The sequence below is a fragment of the Spermophilus citellus genome (genome assembly GCF_964194105.1).
Source record: "Spermophilus citellus genome assembly, chromosome: 7".
Classification (NCBI taxonomy): Eukaryota; Metazoa; Chordata; class Mammalia; order Rodentia; family Sciuridae; genus Spermophilus; species Spermophilus citellus.
In genome coordinates, this window is record NC_138188.1 from 120,212,674 (window position 1) to 120,232,350 (window position 19,677).

At 45.5% G+C, this 19,677-nt stretch overlaps 1 protein-coding gene across 4 annotated transcripts in view; it reads right to left on the minus strand.

Moving 5' to 3' along the window:
- Nucleotides 1-1,355: 1,355 nt before the first annotated feature.
- The window catches only part of ST6GAL1 (ST6 beta-galactoside alpha-2,6-sialyltransferase 1), a 148,146-nt gene continuing 129,824 nt past the window's right edge, over nucleotides 1,356-19,677 (minus strand). For all 4 annotated transcript variants that reach the window (XM_081301174.1, XM_081301176.1, XM_081301175.1 and 1 more), the window contains 3 exons: nucleotides 5,683-5,781; nucleotides 3,753-3,927; nucleotides 1,356-3,138 (listed from right to left, as the gene is read on the minus strand). In XM_081301174.1, coding sequence (XP_081157300.1) covers nucleotides 2,897-3,138; nucleotides 3,753-3,927; nucleotides 5,683-5,781 — 516 coding nt within the window. In that variant the 3' untranslated portion in view covers nucleotides 1,356-2,896. The remainder of the gene's footprint in view (nucleotides 3,139-3,752; nucleotides 3,928-5,682; nucleotides 5,782-19,677) is intronic.

Below are 19,677 nucleotides of genomic sequence, written 5' to 3' on the forward strand. Positions count from 1 at the left end.
GTCCCAAGTGCAGAGTTTTTAAGGCGAGGGTGAGTGGAGTGTTGGGGAGAGGGCTTAAGATTAGTGCACTAGGGCTGCGATCTGTGAAGAAATTTATCTGCAACAGAAATTTATTCTCCCATAGTGATGGAAGTTCAGAAATCAAGATATTATCTAGTTCTTTCTGAGGGCTCTGAGGGAAAATCCATTCTATGCCTTTCTCCTGGCTTCTGGTGATTTTCTGGCAATCTCTGCCATTCCTTGGCTTGTACATCACCCTGATCTCAGCCTTCATCATCCCATAGCATTCTCCCCTTGTGTGTGCCTGTCTCCAAATTTCCCCTTTTTTGAGGACACCAGGCATATTGGATTAGGGACCCACCCTAATCCAATATGACCTCATCTTAACTGTTTACAACTGTGATGACTCCATTTCCAATTGAAGTCACATTCTGCGATACTGAAGGTTAGAACTTCAACACACGAATTTTATAGAACACACTCAACCCATATCTGAGAAGTATGCCATTCAGGAGGAAAAGAAATCTTCTCCCCTGAATCCTGTTCTTTGAAAAATTCTAACGTTTTGGCTCTTCCCTCAGGACATTATTTCTTTAAAATTTTTACAAAATAAAATAGGCACCTTCCTTTCATTCTGCTTTTTGTTCTGTTGCATCCCTGCCTTGGTGTGGGATGAAGAACAGCGTAATTATTTGATTCTGGGTAAGAGAAGAAGGAAGAAAAACCAACAAATAGGTCAGTATTTCCAAAATGCTGTCCTTCCAAGTAAGTAAGCCTTCTTTTTCCTGAAGTGTTGAGGAGGAAGTCTAAGACCAGAGAGCTAATCAGGGAGTGTTATGGTTTAGATGTGGTGTGCCCCGAAAGCTCACATGTGAGACAATGCAAGAAGGTTCAGAGGAGAAATGATTGGGTTGTAAAAGTCTTAAACCCAATCCTTGAATTTATCCCTGATTGGAATTAACTGAGTGGTAACTGAAGTGGTAGGGTTTGGCTGGAGGAGGTGGAAGTTGGGGCCTGGACTTGGTGGATATATTTGTATCTGACAAGTGGAGTCTCTCTCTCTGGTCTTTGATCACCATTTGAGCTGCTTCCCTCCACCATGCTCTTGTACCATGATGTCCTGCTTCACCTTGAGCCCCAACAAATGGAGCATGCTGTCCAGGGACTGATACCTCTGAAACTGTGAGCCCCCAAATAAACTTCTCCACCTTTAAAATTGTTCTGGTCAGATCTTTTAGTCATAGCACTGAAAAAGCTGACTAAAACAGGGAGGTTTGAGGGATTCAAATCCCAGTCATGTTGTCTTTGGACAGAGTCAACTATCAGCAGTCATTCCCTTGGCAGGTAAAAAGAAAGAAGCAGCTTTTTTAAAAAAACACCTTTATTTTAAAATTTTACATAATCTTTGGATAATTCAGAATTAGCTTAGGTATGTTGCATAAGTTTCTGAAACTAATGTTTCAACTTGAAACCAATAGCAATAGCTTACTTGATTGGTGGGAAGATTAAGGAGGACATCATGACACAGGACAAACAGATGGCTACTGAAGACAGCACCCTGTATAGACAGAGGCTTTCCTGCAGCATTCAGTCATAGTTTTAAAATTATCTGTCACAAATATTAAATACCTCATCAGACCAGCAGTAATCCCCAAATCTCATTTGCATTTCATCAAGAGCACAGAACTCAAAGTTCTATGAATTTAAGAATCATAATTAAATTAACTTAATCCCTTATATTAATAATAACAATTAAAAACTATATTCTACCCAGTGTTGTCTCAATCTCCAATACAACGTGTATCTCAGGTCCACAGAATGCCACCTTCTTCAGCACTCCATGGTCATGATTCAAAGTTACAATGAATGTGCCAAATCAGACCCGAAATGGAGCCAAGAGCAAGTTTGCAAACCACAAGTCGGTGGCCTCCGCCCAAACACTCAAATGCCACTCCCTTGCAGGGAGTGGGTGGAGGCCATGATGTTCTGACAGCACACATCTCAGTCCTTGTGAAGGTCAGTGATCATCAATAGGTTATAACCTCTGGGATCCACAAGTCCTCAAAAACCACACCCCACTCCCTGAGAGACCTTCTGCAGAAGGTCCATGAGGTCAAAGAAATTGGGGTCAGGATGCTTTGAAAGCAGAAAATGTTTAAAAGTAATTTGGGAGAGGAAGACTAGAGGGAGGAAAAAAGATAGGAGTTACGAGGAGTTTGGGGACAGACAAAAAAAGGAAGAGTTGAAATACAACACACAACCTGGCTGATTCCACATGGAAAAGAAAACGTGGGCTAATGGAGACCCTTTGCTCCTAAGTACCCAGGTTGAGAGCCAGCCCAGGCAGCTACAGTGATGACAGGGCCATGTCCCCAGAGCAGGGCCTTGGGAGAGGCTCTGCCCTAGAAGAGGAATTTAGCATGCTTCCAATGTGCTATGCCAATTATTTGCCCCAACAGAGCCATCCTGCTCCCAGCACAATCATATTTTGAGAGTTTCTTTAAAACATGAAATCAATACCTAGGGAGAGATCTCAAGCAACATAGAATGCTGGTTTGTGAGACCATCATTTAGTTGGGAAAAAAAAAAAAAAAAACAAAGCCCAGCTTTGGCAGCACTGATAGGAATGATGGATCTTGCATTACCTATGTGGAAAGAGAGGAGGGTGCTGTCCAGAGAGAATGTTAGGTATATGTGTTCATGTGACAGCAGGGCTGGTTCATGTGACACTTTGGGGCTGGTTTCTGACCCTCAGGTTCTGGAATCCCCAGAGCTCTTGCTGACATAGGACAAAAAGCAGCCTGAGACTGTTCAGGAAAATGGTCTTCCCAGGCTCAGGTGGCCAAGGGACCAACTCTAAAATGCCTGATGGAGAAGAATGGCCTAGGGGCCATGCTTAGCAGTGAATGTTCCGGAAGCCAGGCAGTGTGGCTTTTCCAAGCAGGTAAATGTCCTCATCTGGGCCCTCATTGAGGTGCTTTACCATATTCTTCTCAAAGAGGAGTGGGTGGTAGGCACCCATTGTGCAGGCACTATCGAAGAACTTCTGGTAGTAGTAGCACACATCAGTCTTTCTCTTGGATGGGAGGAACTCATAAATATCCACCTGGTCACACAGCGTCAACATGATGAGGATACCTGGAAAGGGGAGCACAGGTGAGCTGTGCCCAACAACCCACCCCAGTGCCCTGAAGCCCTGCTCAGTGGGTGCAGTAACTCATGGCAAACCATGGAAAGATCCACTTGGAGTTTCTGTTCATTCCTGTGACTCACAATCTGAGTTCTCTGGGTCAACCAAGCCCAGCAAGCCACTCCTTCTGCTTGCCTGCTTCACTCTACTCCCTCTCCTCCTGTCCTTCCCACCTCCCAGGCTTCACCCTGGGCTACGTTCTCCATGAAGCTATCTCTGACTGTTCAGCTGGAAGGACTCTTCTCTCCTGTGACACTGATGTGGTCTTTCCTCCCTGGCACAAACTGCATGTTGCCTCAGACACCTGACTGAACTCTCTTCTTCTTATTTTATCTAAATAAGATACAAAAAAGAATTGTATCTTATTTAGATAAAGCTTGGCATAGTGTACAAGCCAAGCCATATAATTCTAGCAATGGTTTTTGTGAGTAAACAAGCCAGTGAATGAATGAATGAACTGAACCCCAGAAGAAAGCTAATCTCTTCTAGGAAAACACACACACACACACACACACACACACACACACACACACACACAGTGGTTTCCCAGACATGGACTTACCAAGCATCCCAGAAGATGGGGGGTTTGGCTGAATCTCTTCTGGGGAGATTTCTTGAAGGACATCCCACAGCTCCCAAGGCATCTGGGGTCTAAGGATGTAAAAAGGCTGACCGGGATGCATCTTACGATAACTCTTGTAGTTATTAAAGAAATTGTAGTCAGGATTCTTGTACCACTGAAAAAGAAGGAAATGGTCTCAAGGAATGAAAGGCACTTATGCTGTTGCTCCGTGTAAAGCAGCCACTCTAGCCAGAGGACTCAGGAAGGGATAGGCCATGGCAGAATCCTGAGGCACTGCTCTTCCCTGGAGTAGATCCCAGACTTCTGCATCACCTCACAGCCATCACTGGGTAGCACAGTGGAGCACATAGTTTATGCTTAGGGACTATTCGTCTTTGTGACCTTGGCACAGCTTCAGATGTTAGGATCATGGAATCTAGGAATGGTATTAGAGTTAAAGGACCATCTAATCCCATATTCCAGTTTTCTTTTCTTCTACATATTTTTTTTTTTTTTCAAAAGAAAGGTCTCAATATGTTGCCCAGCCTGGTCTTGAATTCCTGGACTCAAGTGATCCTCCTGTCTGAGTTTCCTGAGTAGCTGGGATTACAACTGCACACCACTGGGTGTGGCTACTCTCATCTTTAAAGGGGAGCACACTGGGGCATAGGTCACCACATCAATGTGTAAAAGTCTTCCTTCTTTCCCAGGCAAGTTTAAGTTCTAAGTGAAATCAGTACAAAACTGTAGAAACGGAGGTAGTGAGGGTGACAGGGATCACTAGTGCCTCCCAGTTATTGGTGGATTCAACATAAGAACTAAGTGTCCTAAGAGGAATGCTGTCTGACCTTCACCCCTTGAAACTATTGTCCTGAGGCCACCACAGCCCACAGCAGGGAGAGGCCAACTGACATGCATAACAAAACAGTGAGAGGATTATTTCAGAAAGTTCAAGAATCCAGCAGGCCTGTGACTCATGTCTCCTTCCCTGAAAGACTAGATGTTACAGATCTGAATGTGCTTAGGAAATCAAGCCCTGGGACAAGTGACTGCCCCATCCACATTCTGGTTACCTCATCTGTAAAATGGGAACAACCATGCTTCCACCTACTTCCTTACAGTGTTATGAGGGAAATGAGAAGGATTTTATTTTATTTATTTATTTTTTGAGAGAAAGAGAGAGAGAGAGAGAGAATTTTAATATTTATTTTTTAGTTTTCGGCGGACACAACATCTTTGTTTGTATGTGGTGCTAAGGATCGAACCCAGGCCGCACGCATGCCAGGCGAGCGCGCTACTGCTTGAGCCACATCCCCAGTCCCTGAGAAGGATTTTAGAAATTGAAAGTTCGAGACAGAAGTGTGTTAACATTATCGATAGGAACAACTACAATTATTGACTATTCCTATTGATACTCAAAGGAATTAATGCATTAATTGCATTAATGAAGACAGTCTCCTCCAGATGATAAAAAAAAAATCCAGCCACTATTACTTCCAATGTATGCCATAATTGGGAGAAAAATCCACGGTAATGTAGGGCATAGAGAACTGGTGGTATAGGTCAAGAACACTTCTTTTCTTTTTTTTCTTTTTTTTTTTTTAAAGAGAGAGTGAGAGAGAAGAGAGAGAGAGAGAGAGAATTTTTTAATATTTATTTTTTAGTTCTCGGTGGACACAACATCTTTGTTGGTATGTGGTGCTGAGGATCGAACCCAGGCCGCACGCATGCCAGGCGAGCGCGCTACTGCTTGAGCCACATCCCCAGCCCCTCAAGAACACTTCTGAATCTGCTAGTCCAGAAGAAGTGAGGTGCTCTAAAAGTCAGATATTCAGGAATTGCTCCTCTTAGCCATGCCTTTATAAACCTAAGAACTCAGAAAAATCTGTAGGCAAACAAGAGACCCAGCTTCTCATGGACACCCACTTACCTTTGGGATATCTGAATGATATATAGATGGGTCCCACACAATTAGGATTCCTTCATTGTACAAACTGTCTTTGAGGAAGCGCTTTTCTGTGGTCACCAACTGTAGGAAGAGAGATATGAACCGTCACTTGGAGATTTACCTGAAAACACTTGGCTCATGGTAATAATTGACACATCACCAGGTACTGCCTGAAACCCAGAGTTCTGTGGGGCTCTAAGTTGGTATAGCACTTAACTTCAGTGAGAAGGTAATGATACCAGCCCAAACTGTGTTGACCACTAAGGACACTTATCATGCTCCAATAGCCATAAAGCAAAAAGGATTCCACCCAGACTTTGAGACTATGGGGGCGAGAAAGCACAGTGAAAATGTCTTAGTGTCCTAGTCCTTTGAAGTCACAACTTGGTGATGGGGTGGGGTGTCAGAGGAGTTGGGTTTTAAGTTAAAAATCTCATAATAAAAATGATCTCCAGAGATCCTGTCAATCACATAAACTCACAATGTGTACACGTTATGATGGAGACACATCTCTCTCAAGGTCTACTGCAGCTGGTCTGGAACAGACCACTGCATCTGTGTGGAGGAACCATACAGTGTATACAAAAATATGAAAATTTAAACATAAGACTCTCACCAGGCTGGGGAGATGCTCATGTGCAACCTGCTGGAAGAACCAGCCACAGCACTTCTCCCCTGCACCCTGGCTCCTGAGCTGGGCTGCATATGAGTAATTGAACCTATCTGGTTTAAATATGAATATGACAACTCTGATGGGACAATTTTGCAAAAGTGTATTAAATTCATTTTTTTAAAAAGCAAAATATTTCCTTTAAAAAAAAGCAAAATATTTAGATTCAGGAATTCCACATTTGGTAACCTATCCTAAGAAATAATCCAAACCCAGGGGAAAATATACAGGAAATGTTACTTAAACTATTGATCAAAACTACAAAAGTTAGCAGCAGGTGGGACATGACATTGCTCAGGTGCAAAGTGAGAGGATCAGATAAAAGAAATCAAATCAAAACTGATTGAAAACAAAAGAGTCACAACCATAATCCCTCCCCTCCTCAACCACCACTGCCAAGGCCAAGGCCTGAACAACATCACCATGGTGTTCAAAGACACCTGTGGGAAGAAAGATGATCTGTGTGTAGCCCAAAGAACAACAGTGGCCATGAGTCTCTCAGAGCACTGAACTATCCCATCCTCTCCTGCAGGTAGGGGCTATCTGTTACGGTTCAGACGTAGTGTCCCCCAAAAGCTCACGTGTGAGACAATGCAAGAAGGTTCAGAGGAGAAATGATTGGGTTGTAAGAGTCTTAACCCAATCCCTGCATTAATCCCCTGATAGGGATTAATTGAGTGGTAACTGAAGTAGGGTGTGGCTGGGGGGAGATGGAAATTGGGATGTAGCTTGGGGAATATATTTCTATCTAGCCAGTGCAGTCTCTCTCTCTCTGCTTCCTGATAACCATGCAATCTGCTTCCCTTTTCCACACTCTTCCACCATGATATTCTTCCTCGCCTAGAGCCCCAAGGAATGGAATTGGCCTTCTATGGACTAAGACCCCTGAAACTATGAGCCCCCAAATAAACTCTTCCTCCTCTACAATTGTCATGCTTGGGTCCTTTAGTCAGAACAGTGAAAAAGATGATTAAAACACTATACCTACAGTGTGACAATATAATTCCATTCATTCAGAGGATCTTTAAGATAAGAAATATCAATGGTGGGCCCACCTGAGCCAGGGATTGTACAGCTGTCCTGGGAACTACAGGTTAGCCTAGTCCCTATGCTCCGGGTAGTCACACACTGATGGAGAACAGGGCAATGCTGTGACAGTAGGAACAGTTTGAGAATGGCTGTTAGAGAGGGTAAATATTGAGGGCCAGATAAGAACATGCCAAGCCAGAAAGGTAGGGGGTAGAGAAAGGATATCCTAGAGTTGGGGAGAAACAAGAACAAATCGTGGATATGAAAGAATGTACCAGAGACTCCCAACTGCCTCCCAGTATCCATTCTCCCTTTCTTCCTTGGCAATAAATGTCTCTGGGTTTTAGATATAGCCATCTAAAATAGGCTACCTGCAGCTAAGCCATGTGACTAATTCTGACCAATGCTAGGTAAGCAAGTATGATATCTAGGAAGTGTCTTACAGGCAAGGACATGACCTTCCTTGTCCCTTCCCCCTTTCTTTTGATAGAAATTTAGATGTGATGGCTGGAACCTGAGCAGTCCTCATGAATTAAGAAGTGAAACTCACATGCTGAGAACGACAAACCCACAAAGTAGAAGGAAACTGGCATTTTGACACCGTGGAAAACCATAAAAGTTGTGGAATGTCTGCTTTAATAGGAGAGAGAACTATATTTTGGTCTTGTTAAGCTAGTCTGGAGGATGGGTAGAGTGCTCCTATCACTTGAAGTGAAACCTAATTCTGACTAGAAGAGTAAGCAGCCTGACTGGGAATTCTAAGTTGTTCAGTCTGACTAGGACACCAAAAAAGAGTTGAAAGGGGTTCAAGAAACTTAGGCAAGAGTCATACAGGAAGCTTTGTGTTTCTTTAATAGGTCCTTCAGTGTTATCTTCCTGGTGGATAAGATTGTGCAAAACAGACTGTAGGAAACGGTGACATGGTGATAAGACACCCGCCCATACTATTTCTATCTCTATCATCCAAGACAGAATTCCATAACTGAAATTCCAATTCTCAGCCCACCCTACCACTCCAGAACAGTAGGTCCATGGAGAGCAGTATGTCTTTTCTCGAGCTACTTCTGTCCGGGCAGAGTACTTTTACAGGCAATTTGTACATCATCAGGAGGATTAGCGATAGCTGGGATTTTTAAAATTGGCTCCTCCTGTACACAGCCATAGTCTGTAATTGTTTTATAATGCAAGGCAGGAGGCCAGTGGCTGCGTTCTCTGGCTCCCGAGACCTTTCCAGGATCTGTGCTTTCATTGTCCGCCAAAGTTCCACAAAGCTTTCTCCTTTACAATAAATGGTGACAAAAATTATAACATATGCCATTTAGTGGTGCTTATTACACAAGAGGCAATTTCGTATATTATCTCAGTTCAAATTCATAGTAGTCTTAGGAGGTAAGTACTGATATACTTCTTTTATAAAAGTGAAAATTGATGTCAAGTAAACCTGTTTCGGTGTTGTAGCCCGTAGGTACACAGGGGAGTCTGGCCTCAAGCCTTATGTCTGGCTCCGGAGGTCACACTTCTGACTACATGTTACATTGCCTCACACAAAGAAGGCAAAACTGACCAGACAAGTCCAACTTCTAACAAAGAAAGGAGCTGACCTTTGCTTTATTTATATTGGAAGACATCAAAAAGATGCTATAGAAAGTTCTTCACGAAAACAGGATAGAGGTGGTTGCAGGTAGGCTGCTCAGTTCCTAGCGGGTCATGCCCACCTCTGGTCTAGTGTAGAAATTTTGGCAAAATGGAGGGAGAGTTTGCTTGCATTTGGGCAATCTATCCCAGTGGGACTGCCATGGGAAGGTCCCAATGCCAGATCTACCCCCTCACTGGCTACAATGCTGAAGACGGTCCTCAGACATTTCACAGATGGCTCCCCACAGAGGAGTTTCAGAGTATCATGAAAATTTTGCTTCTTGTGGAGTTGTAGCATGTCATAGCTGGAAGATTTCAGATGGACTGACCAAACCCGTCATTTTCCAGATGGGTAAAGTGAGGCCCAGAGAGAAGAGAGAATTGTGTGAGGCCATAAGAAGAGTTTGAAGCAGAGACAGGACCAGAACTCAGAGGTGGGCTTATACCAGAGTGTTCCTTCTGTTCTAGCAGGGTACACTCACACCACCACCGACATTTAAATAAACCCACACCAAGACTAGACATAATAGCGTTGTTCTTCAGGTAATACCTCTGAATATCTGGGGCTTTGTTCTTCTAAGCTCTTTTTCTTTCTAATACGGACTATATTGCCCCACACTCCCAAATTCAAATGTTGAAGTCCTAATCCCCATTGCGACTATAATTAGAGAAGGGACCTTTAGGGGGGTAGTTAAGATCACAGGGGTAGAGCCCTAATCTGATAAAGGTGGTATCATTACAAAAAGAAGAAAAGACACCAGAGTTGCTCCTTGCAAACATAGAAGAAAGACTACATGAGGACACGGTATAAAGACAGCCATCTATAAGCTTGAAAGGGTAGTTTCTAAGCTGCAAAGCCTGAATTAAAATGTAAAAGACCGGGCATTGTAAAGTTCCTCTGCTACACCCAGCTACACCCAGAACCTGAAATTCCTGAGATAGTTAAGACAACGCCCTACTGGCCATTTAGCCTAGGGCCCTTTGCAGTTTGTCACATAAGCATACAGGGCCTGAACCAATCAGTTTGAATGTGTACCCCGCTTAGGAGTGACCAATCACCCCCGCCCGACCTGTTCCCGCCAATGAATGTGCTAATCATGTATGAGAGTTGTTGTTCAATTTTCCTGCGCCTCATTCTGATTTGTTCTGATGTATTCAAAGCCCCCACCCTCCCCAAAAAGTGTACTTAAGCACTGCTTAGCCTCTGCTCTGGGCTCTGGGCTGCTCTCACTTCTTGAGTGAGCCTAGAGCCTCAGCGCGCTGAATTGGATCCTCAATAAATCCCCTTCTGCATTTGCATAAGTCAGTCTCTTGGTGGTCTCTTTCTCGACTTTTCGCCGGACCCTTACATTTGGTGCGTTGGCCGGGAATTGCACATCGCCGGACAGGGAGACCCCAACGGACTGCTTTAGGAGGTAAGTAAGGCACCTCTCTCCTCCTTCTTCTCCTTCTTGTTCTTCCTTTGCGATCACTCAGGTTTGGTTTCTGGCTCAGTGGAGAGCGTGAGCTCTCAGAGCTTTGGTTTGGGTTGGCAGCGTGTGGCTGCCAGCGGAGAGCGTGAGCTCCCCCTGGCAGTGGCGGACAGACGTGTCCTGAAGCCACAGGCCACCCCCAAGGGATGCCTTGGGGGACTCGGGGGGACGGAAGTGCCCCCCATCAGGTAGAGGGACAGAAGAGCCCTCGTCGGGTGTACTCTGCTGCCAACCCGTCTGGCTTTGCCGGCTATTCTTTTTCCTCAGGTTAAGTCTGTCTTTAATTTTTGCTTCTAAACTTGTGTTAAACGTTTACTGTGTGTCCATGTTTGTGTCTCGTTTGTACTGTCTTGTCCCTGTCTTTGTTCAAGTAACTCCCAGTATGGGACAAAGCCATTCCACGCCTCTGTCCCTGACTCTTGATCATTGGACGGATGTCCGCTCAAGGGCCCAGAATCTTTCTTTTCAGTGAAACGCCGGACCTGGCAGACACTCTGCGCTTCAGAATGGCCCACCCTCAGAGGTGAATGGCCCCCAGGAGGGTCCTTCCACCTCCCTTTAATCCATAAAGTCAGAGATACTGTCTTTCAGCCAGGGCCACGTGGCCATCCAGATCAACAGCCATATGTTTTAACCTGGCAGGACCTCTGCATGTTTCCTCCCATATGGGTGAAGCCTTTCCTTGTCCCAACTCCTGTTCCAATCTCTTCCCCCACGATCCTATCACTCAAACCTTCCGCTCCTCCCCCTCGCCCCTCCGTTCTCCCTGAGTCACAGGATTTAACTTTACTGGACTCCACCCCCTCTCCTTATCCTCTACCCATGCTCCCAAACCCCCAATTCATCTTAGGTGACCCTCCTGCCACTGACTCGGTCGCCCCGCCGCTAGAGGTGATTGGGTCAGACCCAAGCCCTCCCGGGGACTTCCCCACGGCAGCGGCAATGGCAGCAGCAGCAGCAGCCCTTCCCCCACCGGAGGAACCTGGACCGGCTAAAGGAACCCGCAGGCGGCAGATAGTGGAGAACTTGGAAGCCCCGGTGATGCTTCCTCTTCGTCCCCATGGGCCCACGATAGATGATGGGCACGGGGGGGGGGGGGAGATGCAGGCTTACCAATACTGGCCTTTCTCCTCCTCAGATCTATACAACTAGAAAAATAACAATCCCCTTTTTCTGAGGACCCCACCCGGCTTACAGGTTTAGTTGAGTCGCTGATGTTCTCACACCAGCCCACTTGGGATGACTGCCAACAGCTTCTGGGGACTCTCTTCACAACAGAGGAATGGGAGAGAATCCTCTTGGAAGCCAGAAAGAATATTCTTGGACCAGATGGGAGACCAACCCAACTTCCTAACATCATCGAAGCTGGCTTCCCCTTAAACCGACCCAACTGGGACCCTAACACCTTTGAAGGTAGGGAGCATCTGTCCACCTATCGCCGGGCTCTTGTAGTGGGTCTCCGAGCGGCCACTAGGTGGCCAACTAATTTGGCCAAGGTAAGAGAGATTATTCAGGGACCCAATGAATCTCCCGCCATGTTTCTGGAGAGAATTATGGAAGCATATAGGAGATACACTCCCTTTGATCCTCAGGCAGAGGACCAAAAGCCATCTGTTGCAATGGCTTTTATTGGGCAGGCTGCCCTAGATATTAAGAGAAAGTTACAACGTTTAGATGGACAAGATATGACCTTAAGAGATTTAGTCAGAGAGGCTGAGAAAGTATATTATAAGAGAGAAACTGAGGAAGAGAAGGAACAGAGGAGGGAGAAGGAAAGGGAACACAGGGAAGATGAGAGAAACATAAGGCAGACTAAAGCATTGGCTAAGGTCCTGGTCACAGCCACAGATAGGCCAGAAGTTAGAAAGCAGGGAGACAGGAAGGGATACCTGGGCCCACGCCAAAGGCTGTCCCTGGCCTCAGATTAATGTGCCTACTGTAAAGAAAAAGGACACTGGGCCAAAGAGTGCCCCAAAAAGAAGCAGTCACGCCAGCTGGCCATGCTGACTCTAGAAGATGACTAGGAAAGTCGGGGCTCGGATCCCCTCCCCGAGCTCAGGGTAACTTTTGAAGTGGAGGGGACCCCAGTGAACTTTGAAGTAGATACAGGAGCAGTATATTCAGCCCTCAAGGCCCCACTGGGCCCTCTATCTAATAAAAGATCCTTAGTTCAAGGGGCTAATGGCAGTAAATATCGGGCTTGGACAACAAAGAGGACAATGGACCTAGGAAGGGGAAAAGTCCACCACTCTTTCCTAGTCATCCCAGAATGCCCGGCCCCATTAATGGGCAGGGACCTACTCACCAAGCTCTGGGCTAAAGTAAAAGACTCTGCCTCTCCAATCAGTGTTAAACAATATCCTCTAAGCAAAGAAGCTAGGGAGGGGATAAGACCCCATATCCAGAAATACCTGGCTCTTGGGGTCCTAAGGCCCTGTCAATCGGCCTGGAATATCCCCCTGTTACCAGTAAGGAAGCCAGGAACTGGGGACTACCGTCCTGTTCAAGACCTGAGAGAGATCAACAACAGAGTGCAGGACATTCACCCCACGGTGCCTAACCCATACAATTTGCTGAATCCGGAGCGGATATGGTACACTGTGCTGGACTTAAAAGATGCTTTCTTCTGCTAGCCCCTACATAAGGACAGTCAGTTGTTGTTTGCTTTCGAATGGATAGACCCAGAAACAGGAATATCTGGCCAACTAACCTGGACTAGACTCCCAGAGGGGTTCAAAAACTCTCCCACTCTCTTTGATGAAGCTCTCCACAGGGACCTCAACGACTTCAGAACTGCACACCCCAAAGTCACCCTACTCCAATATGTGGATGATCTGCTGCTGGCAGCCAACACCAAGGAGAACTGTGAGTCTGGTACCCAAGCACTATTATCCGAGCTTGCTCAGCTCGGATATAGGGCTTCTGCCAAAAAGGCCCAAATTTGTCAACAAGAAGTAATCTTCCTGGGTTATTCTCTTAGGGGTGGCAAACGATGGCTTACTGAGCCTAGAAAACAAACTGTTGTGCAGATACCGCCCCCATCTGATAAGAGACAGCTCAGAGAGTTTCTTGGGACTGCCGGCTTTTGTAGGTTATGGATTCCTGGGTTTGCGTCTTTGGCTGCCCCTTTAAACCCATTGATAAAGGGGGATGTCCAATTCCAATGGACCCCTGAACACCAACAGGCTTTTGATAATATCAAAAAGGTGCTGCTATCTGCCCCAGCCTTGACACTCCCAGATGTAGAAAAACTCTTCACTCTCTACATCGAAGAAAAGAAAGGAATAACACAGGGAGTGCTCACTCAGACTTTGGGACCTTGGAAAAGGCTGGTAGCATACTTATCAAAGAAACTGGACCCAGTGGCTAGCGGGTGGCCCCATTGCCTAAGGGCTATAGCAGAGGCAGCCCTTCTAATAAAGGATGCTGATAAATTAACGTTGGGACAGAAACTGACTATCATAGCCCCCCATGCCCTGGAGAGCATCATCCGTCAGCCTCCAGACAGGTGGCTATCAAACTCCAGAATAACCCATTACCAGAGCCTCTTACTTGACAAGGACAGAATAACGCTGGGACCCCCTGCTCCACTCAACCCGGCTACACTACTGCCAGAAGAATCATCAGGACCTGTCGCTCATGATTGTCAGCACATACTGGCAGAGGAGACCAGAGTATGACGAGACTTAAAGGATCAGCCACTGCCCCGCCCTGAGGTCGTATGGTTTACGGACGGGAGCAGCTTCCTCCAAGACGGTAAGCAGCGGGCTGGAGCAGCAGCAGTTAGCAAAACTAATGTTATCTGGTCCTCTGGCCTTCCAGAAGGAACATCAGCTCAAAAAGCAGAGCTAATTGCCCTTACAAAAGCACTGGAGCTAGCATCAGGCAAAAGAGCCACCATATACACTGATAGCCACTATGCATTCGCCACTGCTCATGTGCACAGGACCATTTACGAGCAAAGGGGGCTATTAACCTCCGCTGGGAAGGAAATAAAGAACAAAGATGAGATCCTCCACCTTCTCTCGGCAGTAAAAGGCCCTAAAGAACTAGCTATAGTGCACTGTCAGGGGCACCAGAAGGGGAATGACCCCGTGGCAGTTGGAAACAGACGGGCAGATGAGGAAGCTAAGTTGGCAGCCCTAAACGGAGTGACCCTGTTAGCTGTTTCCTCGCCGGGGGAACAACAACCGGGAAACTTGGCTGCACAGGAACATTCAGGCAACTTATGGCCTGGGGACACAGACCCCGAACTCCGGGATCCCACAGAGCCAACTTTACAATTCCAAAAAGCCCAACTCTACATCAAAGATGTACACCAGCTCACCCATTTAGGCTCAAAGAAGTTACAGGCACTCTTGAAGGACAAAAGAAAGGACTTATTGTTGACTGACTTGCAGAGGAAAGAAATAGCTGAGCAGGTGACTAGAGCTTGTCAAGTCTGCCAGTTAGTTAACGCATACCCATCCAAGCTTCCTGCAGGAAAGTGTTTGCAAGGGACCAGACCCGGACAGTTCTGGGAAGTGGACTTTATGGAAATCAAGCCAGCAAGGTATGGACTTAAGTATCTCCTAGTCTTTGTAGATACTTTTTCAGGATGGGTCGAAGCCTTCCCCACGAAGAAAGAAACGGCTCAGATGGTGGTCAAAAAGATTCTGGAAGACATCTTTCCAAGATTTGGACTGTCTAAGGTAATGGGGTCCGATAACGGACCAGCGTTTGTGGCCCAGGTAAGTCAGGGATTGGCCAGGACCCTGGGGATTAATTGGAAGTTACATTGTGCCTATAGACCCCAGAGTTCAGGACAGGTAGAAAGGATGAATAGAACAATCAAAGAGACCTTAACGAAATTAAGCTTGGAGACCGGCATAAAAGATTGGACTATGCTCCTACCTTATGCACTGTTTCGTGCCAGAAATACCCACTCCGTCTCTTTGTGCAACCTCACCCCCTATGAAATTCTCTATGGTGCCCCTCCTCCAATCAGGGACCTGACCCCAACCCTGAGACTTAAGGATTCCTTTCACACCCCCTTGCTTAACAGACTTAAAGCCCTTGAACACACCCAGCGATACCTGTGGAAACAGTTGGCCACTGCCTATCAGCCCAGAGACAGGGGAATCCCACATTGATATCAAGTGGGAGACGACATCAGGTGTCATCCCTGGAACCCCACTGGAAAGGACCATACCAGGTGCTGCTTATAACGCCTACAGCGGTAAAAGTGGATGGGATAGCTCCCTGGATCCATGCCTCCCATCTCAAGCCTGCGCCCTGTCCAGACTCCGGCTGGAAACTGGAACAGACTGGTAACCCTCTCAAGTTGCGTGTCTGTCGTGTGGGTAGGGCTATGGATTCTCCCCTGACCACCAGCAGTCCTAATCCCCATCAGCCTGTTCAGCAACACTGGCAAGTTATAAATCCCACTGGACAAGTAGTATGGTCTATTTCACATACAGCCCCCTTATGGACTTGGTGGCCATCTCTCCATCCGGACATTTGTCAACTGGCCATAGGCCTCTCTGACTGGGACCTCCCTGACATAGAGGACCCCACACAGATCCTGTTCAACCCCAAACCAGGGCAACATTATAGGAGAAATCAATGTCACGCAGGGCTTTCTAGTCCCTGAGAAAGGAACATGGTGGGCGTGGGCCTGTGACTCAGGATTAACTCCTTGCATTTCAGTTCAGGTGTTTGACAGCTCTGCAAACTATTGTGTAATGGTACAAATACTCCCCAGGGTGCTTTTTCTTGATGCAGAATCATTTGAAGGTTTAGTAGGGGGACAAATAACCCGTTTCCGCCGGGAACCAGTGTCCCTCACTCTAGCCATACTACTGGGGATAGGAGCTGCTGCAGGAGTGGGTACGGGAGCAGCTGCTATGATCCGGGGATGCAACAAATGGCCCAGTTAGAAACAGCAATAGATCAGGACTTGAAGACATTAGAGACCTCCTCTTCATGAGGAAGGGGGGCCTCTGTGCTGCACTGAGAGAAGAATGTTGTTTTTTATGCTGACCATACTGGAGTTGTAAAAGAATCCATGAGTAAACTAAGAAAACGCCTTGAAGAGCGCCAGAGAGAAAGGGAAACTCAACAAGGGTGGTTTGAGTCTTGGTTCGCCCAGTCCCCCTGGTTAACTACCCTTCTATCAGCCCTAGCTGGACCCTTGATCATTCTTATGCTATTACTAACTATGGGACCCTGTATACTTAACCGTATAGTTTCTTTCCTCCAGGCTCAGATTGGACAGGTGAAACTCATGGTTATCAGACAGCAGTATGCTTCACTGGCAGAAACAGAAAGTGATACCCCTCAATAATTATGATCTATTACTTTTAAGATTAAAAGTAGTCAGAAAAAGGAGTGGGGAATGAAAGGGTAAAGTTTCTAAGCTGCAAAGCCTGAATTAAAATGTAAAAGACCGGGCATTGTAAAGTTCCTCTGCTACACCCAGCTACACCCAGAACCTGAAATTCCTGAGATAGTTAAGACAACGCCCTACTGGCCATTTAGCCTAGGGCCCTGTGCAGTTTGTCACGTAAGCATACAGGGCCCACGTAAGCATACAGGGCCCGAACCAATCAGTTTGAATGTGTACCCGCTTAGGAGTGACCAATCACCCCCCCCCCCCCCCCCCCCCGCTTAGGAGTGACCAATCACCCCCGCCCGACCTGTTCCTGCCAATGAATGTGCTAATCATGTATGAGAGTTGTTGTTCAATTTTCCTGCGCCTCATGCTGATTTGTTCTAATGTATTCAAAACCCCGTCCTCCCCAAAAAGTGTACTTAAGCACTGCTTAGCCTCTGCTCTGGGCTCTGGGCTGCTCTCACTTCTTGAGTGAGCCTAGAGCCTCAGCGCGCTGAATTGGATCCTCAATAAATCCCCTTCTGCATTTGCATAAGTCAGTCTCTTGGTGGTCTCTTTCTCGACTTTTCGCCGGACCCTTACAAGCTGAGGAGTCAGCCTGAACCAGAAACCAACCCAGATGGCAACTTGAGCTTAGGTTTTGGCCTCAGAACTCTGAGAAAATAAATTTTTGTTGTCTATGTTATCCAGTTTGTAGTACATTATTATGGCAGCCGAGATGATGCTTAATACATTGTGTGTGTGTGTGTGTGTGTGTGTGTGTGTGTGTTGATGTAGATACAGATATTATTATATCTATAGAAACTAGACTTAATGGTTTTATTAAACTAATACAACAATGCAAATTAATGACAAATACCTCAAGAAGGAATCCAAGTGCTTGAAGTTTTTAAAATCAAAGACATATATATGTGTGCAAACCATACACATCTATATGAATATGAGCACATATGAAGCTATATATTGTGTATGTGTGTATATACATGCATGCACTAGGGCTCTACCTGCTCAAAGGGCCAAGAATCAAAGCTACCCTGTCAGGAATATGCACACCTAGTGGCCAAGTATTGGTTTCTAGTACCAATTCTTACTTAAAAGAAGCAGGGATCTTTGGAGAAAAAATGGCCAATTTGATAGCAAGGCCAGAATAAGATGGTAAAATAAAACTTACCTGAATTTCTCAGTGTACCTATAAAAAAACCCTTGCCACTAGGCATAGTGACACATGGCTGTAATCCCAGTGACCAGGGAGGCTGAGGCAAGAGGACCACAAATTTGAAGCCAGCCTGGGCCACTTAGCAAGTAAAAAAGCAAACAAACAAACAAGAAAGGTTTGGTCATATGGCTTAGTGGTAAAGTACCCTTGGTTCAAAATAAAGCAAAAAACAGGAAGCTCTTGACTCCTAAGACTATTCATATACCATGTGACTTAAATCTGTAGCTACTGGTTGAATTAAGTGCTCTGATCTAAAAGACAATAAAATTTCTCTTATGTTCACAATAGGGAAAACAGTTCAGCCCAGAGCACATGTCTAGGATTAACCCCAGGGGCTAGGAAGACTGAAGTGGTAAATACCCAGGTCTTCAAATTTCAAGGAAGAATGAGGCCTGGGAACTTCGAGTTGTCTTTAGGTGAGTTTACTTCCAAATCAAAAAGTCCTTTAGGAGGAGAGAAGACAACTATCTCCTAGCTTTTATAAGCAACCCTCCCCCCCACACACACACTTTTTTCAGGTCTCTTGCCTAAGGAGTATTTGGCAAACTTATGTAGGATAACTAACCAGGCTCTCATTGTATCACAATGAGAGTGAGGACTTGGGCAAAGAGCAACCAATTCATTTATTTATTTATTATTTCATTTATTTATTCTAAGACAGAGTCTCACTATGTTGCTTAGGTTCTCCTTTGAACTCCCAGGCTCAAGTGATCCTCCTGCCTGAGCTTCCCAGGTAGCTGGGACAACAGGCATGCACTACCTTGGCTCACTCTCATTTATTATTTACTGTAAGGTATTTAATAAGAAATTTGTCTCTGATCCAGAACATCTCATGTGCATATTCAGAATAAAATTAATAAAGAGGAAATTTAAAGCCCAACAGAGAAGTACAAAATGAGCTAGACTATCTTATTATGCCAGAAATTATTGAAAAATAATGAGGGCATACAGGTCACAAGGAAATAAGAGCTAGCTTGAAGGAACTCCCACTAGCTAAATCTGGAACAACTTGAACACCAAAGTCATTCAGAACAGTAACAAATAATAAATCACTGAAAAAAATCCATGAACCCTACCAATAATAAACAGAGGAAGGAAGGAAGGAAGGAAGGAAGGAAGGAAGGAAGGAAGGAAGGAAGGAAGGAAGGAAGGAAGGAAGGGGAAGGAAGGAAGGAAGGAAGGAAAGAAGGAGGGAGGGAGGGAGAAGAGGGAGGGAGGCCAGAGGGACAGAGAAGAGGAGAAGGGATGTCTTGCAGAAGTGAATGTATTGCAGAACACTAAATACAACTGGAGTTGTAGTCAAGATTGGTTCAGGCAAAAGTGATCAATGAATGCTAAATACAGGGAAGGGATTTTGATGAGGAGCAGAATATTGACAGAGCATTCAAGTGGCCACTTATTGGAAGAGAAAAGTGTTATCATACAGTGGAGAAATGAAACAATGCCTTATTCAGGTGATCCAAATTAAAATCAGCTATGAAGGGAATATGAACATCATCTGCTCTCAGGGAGACACAACATCACTTACATAATTTTCCATCCAGAAATGCATAAAATTAATCTTATATCAAAAATACATTTG